Source organism: Anser cygnoides, chromosome 16, assembly GCF_040182565.1.
Source record: "Anser cygnoides isolate HZ-2024a breed goose chromosome 16, Taihu_goose_T2T_genome, whole genome shotgun sequence".
In the NCBI taxonomy this organism is placed as follows: Eukaryota; Metazoa; Chordata; class Aves; order Anseriformes; family Anatidae; genus Anser; species Anser cygnoides.
In genome coordinates, this window is record NC_089888.1 from 15,135,843 (window position 1) to 15,148,031 (window position 12,189).

The 12,189-nt window shown below is 39.2% G+C and overlaps 1 protein-coding gene across 7 annotated transcripts in view; it reads right to left on the bottom strand.

Annotated features, from left to right (window-relative positions):
* Positions 1-660: 660 nt before the first annotated feature.
* Positions 661-12,189, bottom strand: part of RBM39 (RNA binding motif protein 39) — a 32,902-nt gene continuing 21,373 nt past the window's right edge. For 5 of the 7 annotated variants that reach the window (XM_048048896.2, XM_048048895.2, XM_048048894.2 and 2 more), the window contains 5 exons: positions 6,393-6,425; positions 5,194-5,269; positions 4,910-5,015; positions 1,763-1,841; positions 661-1,662 (listed from right to left, as the gene is read on the bottom strand). In XM_048048896.2, the coding sequence (XP_047904853.1) occupies positions 1,562-1,662; positions 1,763-1,841; positions 4,910-5,015; positions 5,194-5,269; positions 6,393-6,425 (395 nt within the window). In that variant the 3' untranslated portion in view covers positions 661-1,561. Of the gene's footprint in view, positions 1,663-1,762; positions 1,842-4,909; positions 5,016-5,193; positions 5,270-6,392; positions 6,426-10,314; positions 10,496-12,189 lie in introns of those variants that run through there. The other 2 variants (XR_007158504.2, XR_007158505.2) reach the window with 2 other exon arrangements.

Consider the following 12,189-nt stretch of genomic DNA (forward strand, 5'->3'; position numbering starts at 1 on the left):
TTCATCTTCCCCCAGTCCCACTTCCATGGCCCCAGCCCTCCATCCTGGATTTCTGAAGGCCATCACTTACCTGCTGCAGCTCAACCAAAGCCACCCCTACCCGTACCCTGAATGGCAACCCAAGTAGCTGGAGCCCAGGTCACCACCGTACTCTGCCTCAAAGCACAGGCAGCATTCTCTGTTTGGCCCATTTTCTCCCAGAGAGGAAGATACTCCCTGCCCCTTTCTCAAACACAGCTGCTATTAGCCAGTGATTGAAAGACGTAACAGAAATGGAAAAGAGGTACCAAGGCGGCAATACAATTGTCCCAGATTCTCCAGGGTTGGTGTTCAGATTTCTAAGTCTGCGTGATTTGCAACTATTTGTGAAAGATGGGGGGGAGGAATTAACCTCCGGAACTGGTCTACAGGTAGCCTGAGAAAGTGGAAGGGTTGTCCGCTGCCAGGCTGGTGAGTAACCCACAGGCCCTCACCCACAGCTGCAGCACACAATGGGTTCAGAACAGCAGGAAAAAACACCTGCATTTTCTCCTGGAGATAAAGAGTTCCAGTTTTGAAAGGGTAGATGCAGGGGGCTGTTCAGAATGGAGGCAGGTGATAGGCGCTCAAACATCCTGCTTATATCATATTAGGAGAGGAGCGAAATAAAACTTCATAAAGGCCTTTTTAAGAGAATTTTATTTGAGTGGTTCTTACAAAGATTGTTGCAATATGAAAGTCTTTGTTTGATAGAAATATCAAGCTGTCCTGTCAAACACACTGAAGTAACCCAAAAATATATTTCAGAGCTCACAGAGCTTAAAAAGAGCAAAGATTATATGCAACCAGAACAAAACATGTTTCTGTATTTCCTGCCGATTTTCAGACTCTGCTGAAATCCTTCAACTGTGCTACACTGCATACACAGAAACTTATCTGGAAATGCAGAGATCGTTTTGTTTGGAAACTTAGACACACCTCACACAGTATTTACAAAGAAACTTTTACAGATACATTAATCAAAAGTTACCATCAAGAAATAAAACCCTTCAATCTTTCTATTCTTACCAATTATTCAGCACAAAGCAAGCTGAGTGGCTGACTGGAATCAGCTTTCAGTAGCCTTTTGAATTCTCCATTTATACACAACACTAAATATGTCCCTTCATAAAGTCTATCTCCGATATTAACCTTTAGCAGACCACCTACATTTAGTGAAATGTAAAATGTAATTGCTGCATTAAAAGAAAGGCTTGTGAAACATTAAAAATGTCATTATGTCCCATCTGCCTTTTACAGAGAATTTGTTTTCTATGAGCTACTTCTCAGTTCCTACAGATCACCTTAGTAAATGTACAAGAATTACAAGGCAGAACAAGAAGTCAACAGCTTTGTATACAGTGGAAATGCTAGTTAGGGAGAATGAACACACTGCATTTCTGCTTACTTCATTTTATTTTTAAAGGTAGCAGGAAGTGTACACAAAATGACATTAAATCCTTTCCTTTAGTTTTATCTAAATAAAAGATAACTCAATCTTCCTCCAAAAAATAACTATGTACAAAACTGACTAAATCCATCTTCATCGTCGAACAGGAACCAGTAGTTGGGTTGCAGTCATAGAGTCTGGGAAAAGGCTATGGTATGTTGGAAGAGGTACATAAGCTGCTGTGATCATTTTACCTAATCAGAAGATTTAAAAAAAACAAAACAACAAAAATCAGTATTTGTTCACTTCTGCAATTAAGGAATAAACGCATGTTTCTAGATGAAATCCACTCACCTGCAAACCACCTCCCATGCAATGCATTTACAGCTGCAATGGCAGCAGCAATTGAAGGACATTTGACATACACATTGCCCTGTAATACAGAAGTGTACAGTCTATTAGAAACTTGAAGATTTCCTACATTGTCAATTCTCATAGACTTCCTTTGAATGGTTGTTATCGAGGCAAACCTGCCTCACCATGTTTCTACTGGTACCCACTGGTACTATAGAATGAACACAAGAATATGGAAGTACTGGACAGAATTTTTACAAATCTGCATCATCACGCTGTAACAGTTATTTCAGCAGGAAGCATGAATCTAAGATTCTGCAAAACAGACACTGTGAGCTTGCTATCGAAGCAGAAAGCAATGGATTGCTTACTTCATCCTTGTACTGTTTGAAGTATAATCTAATGGTTACCAATTGTACAATTTCATTGTATATTGGAAGGCGTACGAGGAGCAGCTGAGGTCACTTGGTCTGTTCAGCCTGGAAAAGGAGGCTGAGGGGAGACCTCATCACGGCCTACAGCTTCCTCATGAGGGGGAGTGGAGGGGCAGGCGCCGATCTCTTCTCTTTAGTCACCAGTGATAGGGCCCATGGGAATGGTGTCAAGCTGAGGCAGGGGAGGTTCAGGCTGGACATCAGGAAGAATTTCTTCACCAAGAGGGTGGTCGCACACTGCAACAGGCTCCCCAGGGATGCAGTCACAGCACCAAGCCTGTTTGGACTGTGCACTTAAATCACATGGTCTGAATTTTTGGGTAGACCTGTGTGGTGCCAGGAGTTGGACTCAATGATCCTTATGGGTCCCTTCCAACTTGGGATATTCTATGATTCATGTGAAACAGAAGACTGCAAGGAGTTGGGCTACCTTATTACAGACTAGCCATCAAATTCCATGAGTAACTAACATTTAATGACAAATGCTTAACTAGACGTACTAGTTAAGTCTAACTAGTACACAGTGGTTTTCAACAAGATTAAGTACTCCCTGTACCTTTGGACAGGGCATCCATCACTTCAAAGAAGACTGGTACAGTAAGAACAGCCTAAGATGGTATCTAACATGAGTGACAGACACATCGTTTGTCTTTTCCAGAGATACCTGGAGTTGTCTATCTGCAAGCTAAGCAATAAACCAGCCTAACCCAAAGTACTGCAACGTTCACATTCGAAACCAACAAAACAAATGCATACACATTACTGTGGACTTCTGCTTCTGGCCACCTGCTTAAACAGAATACTACCAGTAATTCTTCAAGCAGGTCGCATTCTAGCTGACAGATTTTAGAGGAAAAGAAGGTATTAAGAAACCGAATTCGGCCTTCACTTTAGCAGTCTCCTCCAGCCTCCACTAAGTTTTCCCACTGCGATAGCATCCTTTCTCATGGGGACAATCTGAGGTTAAGGGCTCTAGCAGACCTCAACCAGGCAGCAGAAAGCTGATGTTTAAAGCACTGAGTAATGCACACGCTTCTGTTCTCAACATCCCCCTGCACAGACATCCAAGCTGTTTAAACCTTGAAATGAGACAGCAATATAAAGCTTTAGTTTTCCTTACACACCACACAGATTGGTGTAGTGCAAGAGAAAATTATGCATTCAGCTTGGACCGCAGTCTTTTCACCTCCACCAATTATGACTTCACTGCTGAATACTGACAGCCCTCAGAGCTTAGGGAGTCTGGCTGTCTGGAAAGGAGCCCCAAAAGACTGGGCATGAGAAACTGAAAATGAGAGAAAACATAACAAGAATCTAAACCCAGAAAACGGCACAGTGAAAATTTGTGTCCGAAGTATTTTCAAATACTAGTGGGTATTTTATGTCTGAGCCATGCGTGTGAGCCATTCTGTGCTAGAATGACAAAATGGATTTCACATAACCTAGCAGGTGGTATTAGAAGAAAATATTACAGCTGTCATATCATGAGTTAGATGAAGCGAGGCAGAGTCGCAGCTCCACGTGCTCAGAACCGACATGGTATCTATATCAAGTCCTTTTTTTTTTTTAAAATATTTGCAAAGGACACTTTTTTGCATCTAAGATACAGACTAATACATTATGGGAAGGATTTCTATCTCCATCAGCCTAGTGGTTAAACATAATAGTCATCATGGAGATTAAAAATGCTATGAAAGATTGCATGCTGTTTTATGTATTAGATGGCAGCTTACGTCTTATCTAACACCTCAGCAACCCAGATGAAAGGATCACAGGTGTCAAGAGTCTTCTGTAGAGACAGCTCAATGCTAATGAGGGTCTGGGAGTGCCAAGCACACTACCAGGGCAGAACAATCCCATCTAAGCAATACTGACAGGGACAGCAGTGTAACTTTCAACCTCTCACCCTGGACAGAACACTCTGAAGGCCCAATGGTTAGAATTTAGAATTTGAAAATGAGTGTTCTACTACCGTACTTCAGTTTGGGCTGTGAATTCTATATGGAGGAGTTCAAGAGTTTAAACCACTTTATAGACCTTCAGCAATTTATATGCTAAGGACTGAAATACAAGAAGAGAGAATCGATCTGGGGATTGTGTAGATGAAGTGCACATAAAAGGAAAATTTATTAGGCTTTTCAAAATGCAAGTGTTTTAGAGTCCCTCACTCAAACAGGTATTAACCACCAGCATCTTTGTAATAAAGCCTTCAGCAGCAGCCCTTTCTTCTCTTCCCTGTTTTAGGTCTAGGTACTCCTACTGCCCACAGCAAAATGGAGGACTCCTCTTCAACACTAGTGAAGACAATTGTTTCCAAGGATGGGATTAGGCACACATTTAATTGCGTACGTGAATAATCCTGGAGCACTGCACCCTTTCTGCATTTTGTGGAAAATGAGGAAATTAGAAGTCCCTTGCTTTTCAGAAATACACAGCTTAAGGGAAAAGCCAAAAGCAATAGCTACTGCTATTCTCCTGCTTACATTCCCCACAGCAACTTCAGCTGTAGAAATCTCTAAGAGCAGACTGCAACACCAGAAAACTGACTCAAAACAGAAGGAAACCATCTACATTCTTGCAAAAACTGCAAGTACCTTCAAGAAATTCAGAATCAGATTAAGAAAAAAAAAAGTATTTGTAATGCTCCCTCTATCAAGTACAAAGCAACAAAACCCCTAAAAACTACTCAGTGTGTTCCTGGAACCAGGCGTACCTGAGCTGAATTTTTGTCTACATAGATGTGGATAACTCCTCCATGTTTGTTACATTCCTCAATCACATCATCTTTAATTTCCGTATCCCAGCCAGCTTCTTCTTCACTGCAGGGGGTGGAAGAGGAACAGGACAGAGATGGAAACATTACTCACAGCAAAACTGAACTCACAACCAACCAAGCAAAAAAAAAATTCAGGAAACCCACCTCCACAATGTTCTAATTACTTTCTCACACATTAGGGTCATCAACAAAAGGCAAACAAACAATGACAAGTCACTTACGTTTGAGGATTAAACATGTTGGAAAGCTGGAAGCACTGTGTTGCAAGTGGTTGTACAGAAGCAGCTGCAGCCAAAACTGTTTTAATGGGAAAAAAACAATACCAAATCTAAGAATCCCCTATGCATTTTTCCAATTTAAATGTGGATCTTCCACCTATTCTCTAAAACCCCAGCATTCAGCAGTAATAGCAACAATTCTTAACTGAACTGAAAATTGAAGGCAAAGAACTCATTAGCTAGTCACCATCTATCGTAGAAAATTCTCAAATTGATCAATATGGAAGATAGAACAGATTAACTACAATTGATACCCAAAAGTGAAAAGATCACTCTGTGTTGATTTAGGCAGATTTTCAATTTAAACATTTAAATACAAATACATGCATTTTTGTATGCATCTAAACTCTGCCAGAGCTGTATGCTAGCACTTCAACTGGGGCACATACTCAGCAATGAAGTCAGACAGCAGCTCAGGATGGAGTGGGACCACCCCATCTGACTTCACAGGAGGTGACATGCACTTCTGAGAGTTCTCAAGATGTATTTTGAGCACAATAAGTTATCCTTCTGGTATATGCATACATATTTTTTCTCCTTTACTTAAAAACACACCATGCTGGTAATATTTGACAACTAAACCAATAAAGTGAACTATACTCTCAATAACTAAACTATTAGTTGCCATCTATTGTTATCAATCATCACGGTGCATCTTATTAATCTTAAAGTTGCATTATATAAGCTGTTTATATAATATAAATAGGCTGTCCTCCCCATAGGCTGTAAGCTTCTGTTAATTTAGCTGAAATAAAGGCCACCTTCTCTCTACCTACACAGGCATCAAAATCAGTAACATCACGACTAATCCAGGGAAAATAATCCTAAACTCCTAATTCTCAAACAAGCCCTCTAGTCTCTGCCTTTAAGGCAGGAGAAAACTAATAAAGCCACACCCCAACCCACATATTTTCTATGTAACGTTTTCAGGCTGTACATTAGTCCAATACTGAGGAAATGCTACAGAAAAAAAAAACAAGGTTTACGACACTTTCTATTCCTTTCAGTCGATATTATGATTTCTACAAACACCAATAGAATCTCAGGCTGTGGACAGACTCCACACCAGAAGCATTTCACTTGGAAACAACATTTGCAACACAAAATCTAATGGCGACAAGGTATATTAAATTTTAGTTTACCTTCATTCTGCTGAGAAAGTCTTGTTTGCAAATCTGAAGAAAAATATACAGAAGTTAATTAGCACATTTGCAAGCATTATTTTTATCAGACAGGTTGGTTAGCTTGTATTTTTGCAGTTAGGAGCTTGTTCAAGAACCTAGACCTGCTCTCACTGTTCCTCTCCTAAGTGTAAATAGTTTCACTTGGTTCAGCTTCTTAGCTAGGATGTCCTTTATTTGAGAGATATTTCATGACCACATAGGTAAGCAAGTGTATTTCAAAAAGAAACCATAACTTAAAAGGAAAGGGAGAGGTGACCACATCCTTTAGTTTAATATATTGTTTCTACCTTGTCTGTGTTGTGCTTGAACTCTTCCTAAGATTTTTTTTTTTCCCACGAGAAAAGAAATACAGCCATTCTTACAGGCATTAGAAGTTTGCTATCTTAATGGAAAGCATTTAAGCACATAGTTAACTAAATGTAACATTCTAAAAGCAGTTATCAAATCTTATTTCAAGTAGAAAAAAGGAGGTATTTCACTTGTTATCTTTTCATATAAAAGGTCTTAACAACACAAGTTAGTTTGGTGTTTTTCAATTTTAGAACACTTTCAAGTGTTCAGAGCATTTGATTTGTCAAGTAAACATAATTACTTGTATAACAACATGTAGCTGTCCCAATTTGAAGTAATAGGGACAGAAAAATGCAGGCTTTTCAGCCATTTTCAAGGATATGACTCAAGTACTTGACTTAGCAACTTTAAGTCAGCAACAGAATACTTTGGAATCCAAGAAAAAAAATTTAAGCCTCCTCACTTTTTTTTTTTTTTGAATTCACACAAATATAAGGAGTTGGAAGATTAAAGGTAATCATCATCTTAATTTGCTCATTTAGAAAGCAGTGAGTAGATGGGCCCCTTGAAAAAGCTGACTTGGAAATATCTGAGGACCTAATCTATGTACTTTTTTCCTCTCTATAGCCCCTCCCTCCAGAACACTGGCAGACCAACAGGAAGAAAGTTAAAGGAATATTAGGCAGCAAAAGCCCTGAGAGAAAGACATGTCTTCAAGTGCCTTCCAAATGACTTCCATATAAGAACACATACTGTGAACCATCTCGTAAAATATAAGATGAAAGGAGATAGCTCTGAAGGCTGGTTACAGCTAGCATTTTTCTCCTTTGTCTGTTAACAGGGAGGAATCCTCCACTGCATAGAGCAAGAAATCCTGTAATGGGGAAGACTGTCCTATGGTGTGTTCTCTACAGAAAACCAGGGATCCACATGATCTGTCCAAATCTATAAATAATTTCCAAGTTAGTTATTGCTTATATTTATTTTGGTAAACAAGTGTGCTTGAATAAAATAAAAATGAACAAAATCTATTAAATCACTCTATTTAGATGAGGACAAAGACCTCTCCCTCTGCAACTCTGACACAATCATACATTCACACCGTTTCAGCTGAACCCACCAAACGTCAGCCAGCCTGGGGCTCTACAGCCAAGTCTTCCTGGCCACCTGCACCCAGCATGGCAAATCTACAAGGTAACTAGTTCATTAAATTCTGTCTAGGGCTCAGAGTCAAGTCTGTTCCAGGCACAGCAGATCAGCTATCAGTATCTTGTGGCACCAAGTTTCATAGGTTAATTATCTACTACCTCTGAAACATTCCTGTCCACCAAATCTCTTTCATCAACTGAATCTTTTCCTTGTTCATGACTGAAGAATTGCCCTTTCATCTTCTAAATCCACTCAGAATTTAGAAATACGTCCCCTCAGAATAATTTTTACCTACATGCAGTTTTGAACAGTACGTGGAAACTCAAGCTGATACATCAATCAAGCTCAAAGTACCTTGTTGAGTAGCTTCTGTAAATATTATCTGAAAGAGCAGTGAGTTCAGCATGACTGAGAAGTACATGCTCAGTACAGATAAAGCAGAAACACAAATACCTATCAAAGCACTGTCTTAAAATAGTGACATTTTCATTTTGAAGAGCAGCTAGCTTTAAATAAACAAATGCCAGCTAAATATTTTCCAGTTTTCTAAGAAATGATTTACAATACAACAGAAGCTAAAATGCCAGTCCTGAATAACACCTACTCCTCCCTCCATTGCTACAGACTATCTAAATCTTTCTCAAAGATTTTTTTCCCAAAAGTACGAAAATGTTTTGTTCCACAAAGCATTTTAAGTACTCTGTAGCCTTGTGGTTTCTGATTTTCACACAGAATTTACACAGGAAACAATAGCTATAGCAACAGCTCTAAGTGTTTGACTCTTTTTCCTGCTGGAATTTTCTCAATGGGAATAACATTCAAGTTCTCAGGTCTCCCACAGAACTATGTATCTTTAGCTACCCTATTTCAGTCTTATTTAGCTCATCTTGAACACTTGTGACCAGAACCATTCACCAATTTGTACCTGACATCTCAAGACACACAGGTATGCTAATTCTAGCAACACAGCTGCCCTTTTAAAGGCACTGCACACTGACAGGCCACACTCACTCACCGACTAACCTAAGGGGGTTTGGTATTTCCCACCTCCTTGGCTATTTTTCACTAAGGTCCCAGGCTATATGACTGAAATTTGTTTCAATCCCCACCAAGTGAACAACGTGTAACACCCCAAGCATCCCATACTAACAGCACCTCTATTTTTACACTCACCTCATTCCTACTGTTTTGCCATTGTTCTTTATGCTATATTTAACAGGACCAGTCAAAAACCTGAACTTTGAACAACATCCTCAGACCTTCCCAGCTTCTATTAAAAAAAAAAGCCCTCTTTCCTTCAATCCTCTACATATTTGCACTTCCTGTACTACCTACTTTTTAGTAATTTCTTTTGGAAGCTAATTAAACTTCCAAATGATATAAATCAGAAGTTCATTTACTAATTTTTACTACAGCTATGTCTATGCAGGTCCGTTTTTTAATCACTGATTGTTGGTGCTCATGTACAGTTTTTCTGAAAGCATGCTATATTTTAGTCTTATTTCCAGTTTGCCTGTCTTTAGTATGATTCTTAAAGGAGCAAAGTGAAGTAACAAGACTCACAACTGTCCAGATTATTTTCTCCTTCCTTTTTCTAAGCGTAGGAGATTTATAAATAGATGTTTCAGCTACGTATCATGGACTTAAAGTATTTATTGACAATACCAGATTTTATATTTCATGTACCTATTCCCTCACTAATTTGATGGGAGTCTTCTTATTACCCTGAACTGAGAACATTCAGTTCTTACTTTCAGATTTCCTTCTACCTTGTGAATTATTTTCTTTTTCAATCCATATTCTTATCTTACCTTTCTCAAAATCCAAATGTTATGACCAGTGTCCCCACTAAAAACCAACGGAACAAAATTCATTTGAAACACTGTTTGTAACATACATGAGAATTTTTTTCATTCAACTTCAGCCCTGCTTCCTCCTTTTTGTTCTCTTCAAGATTTGGTAAGTCTTCATGTATGCTTTCATGTCTTTCACAGAGTCAAACTTAATCTCAATCTTGGTAGGTAATTCTCATTTTATCTATTTCCTGAACTGATAGCATTGTTTTCTTTATTATCAGTCCTTTTCCTTTTTTCCTATTCTTCACAGACTCTGTGCTAATTCCGTATTTTTTTTGAAGTACTTTATCACCCAGTTCAGTGTGGAGCCCATTTCTAAAAGGACCGTTTCTTCTTTCTGCAGAATACAGATCCGATATAGCATTAGCAGTGCGGAACTGCAGAAACTTTTTATGTATTGTCTGTTCCTACACCCCAAGTTTCTTAGACCAGTTGACTTGATTTTCTTATTTCTTCAACCATCACTTTTGAAGTCAGAAGCCTTAGTTACAGACCTGATTATCCTTCCGTTTAAGATTGAGCAGCTCATGATCACTCAGTCAATGGTCATTTCTATTCTCATCCATAACATCTTCATTACTTACCAAAATGAGTTTAAAATAGCATCCCTTCTTCATGAGTCAGTGAGTGTTTGATGAAGAAATTTGTCGGATATCACATCCAGGAATATCTGGGCCCCACCATTATTACTAGCAAATCTTCTCCAATCTGTATCAGGGAAGTTAAAGTCTCCCATAATGACATAATTCCTGGTAGTAATTTTCTCTAACAAGAGTAAAGAGATCTTTAATCCATAACCAAATCTCACTTCGGGGATAGCTCATGACTCTATGGTAGCAAAAAGCTTTATCCTTTTCCAAAGTTACTCAAATTGTACATGTCTGCATTATTCCTTTTGTGCTATACAAGTCGAATACACAATGATACTCCTACCACTTTCATTTCTACAATTGCTAAATATGCACATTCTTCAAACACTTATCTTCAGCCTTGTAATTTACTCCTCCACATAACTCCAGTTATGTTGCCTAATACTAATTCAGTGCTATTCTAGCAGTTTAGATGTCTTAAGTGTATTTTTGGCACCCCATTGGCTGGATTTCTTTAACTTGTTTCAGATATGGGAAAGAGGAAAGGATTGCTGTTTTTTTTGTATTGTTTGAAACATCTCTCTCCTTTCTCACCAACTACACTTGTTTTCAAGTAAGGCTGTCACAACACGATCACCTACATTAAAGGTGATCATCTTTTACTGTTTACCTTTCCTCTCCTTCTGTACTAGTTATTTTTCTTTCTTGCCACCATGTCGTCTTCATCTCCTTCTCTGATAAGCTTTTTCCTCAATCCACATTTCTTTAATTAGCCAGTTCCTTTTCCTTCCACAAGTCTTTCTCAGGGTACATCTTATGTTTTTTTCACAACTATCTACAATTTCACGTGTACGCTCTTCTCAAAATTGCACCTGAACTTCAGTAACATGATTCAGGTGTAGCTTAAGTCTGAATCACTTCTGTCACAAACTGCTGGAAGACAAAAAAACCCTATGTATATATACTTTGTTGATTTCTTGACATTTCTCGCACATTCCAGCATCTAGGTATGTGACATTCCTAATCTTTTCTACTGCTATGAAATTTGCCACCCATTGTTGTCATACTAGTTAAAAAAATCCGCTCTGAATTCCCAATGTCCTATAGAAGTTACCTGAAGCCTTCTTGAACATTTTATTTAGGCCAGCTATAAACTAGCAGCAGCAGCAACTATATCCTTAGCCTCATACTCACTCTCTCAAAATAGATTACAGTAAGATCTCAGTAACACTTCCAACACGCCCACTGGCAGAGCACACAAGCTATAGCCAAACTCCCAAGCAACACAAAGATACCCTGATGTACAGCGTCCACCTCACTAGGACAAACATCATATAGTCTTGCACCTCTCCTACAACGAAAAGCTGTGAGAGCTGCGACGGTTCAGCCTGAAGACAATGCTCCAGGGAGACTTCACTGCAGCTTTTCAATACGTAAAGCAGGCTTATAAAATAGATGGAGAGCGACTTTTTGCTCAGACAGACAATGACAGGACAAGGGGGAATGTTATTAAACTAAGAGGGGAGATTTAGACTAGAGGTTAGGAGGAAATTCTTCACCCAGAGGGTGGTGAGGCACTGAAACAGGTGGCCCAGAGAGATTGTGGATGCTCCATCCCTGGAGGTGTTTAAGACCAGGTTGGACCAAGGCCCTGGGCAACGTGGTCTAGTGGGTGGCATCCCTGCCCATGGCAGTGGGGTTGGAACTGGATAGTCTTTAAGGTCTCTTCCAACCTGAGTCATTCTATGATTCTATTAATCTTAACTACTGTAACATTCCTCCATGAAGTCCCACTAACCGTCTTGCCCCTGGTACAGCCGTGTTTTTTTCAGAAGGGACTCTGCAGAGGGTCAATCCCCTTACAATTAT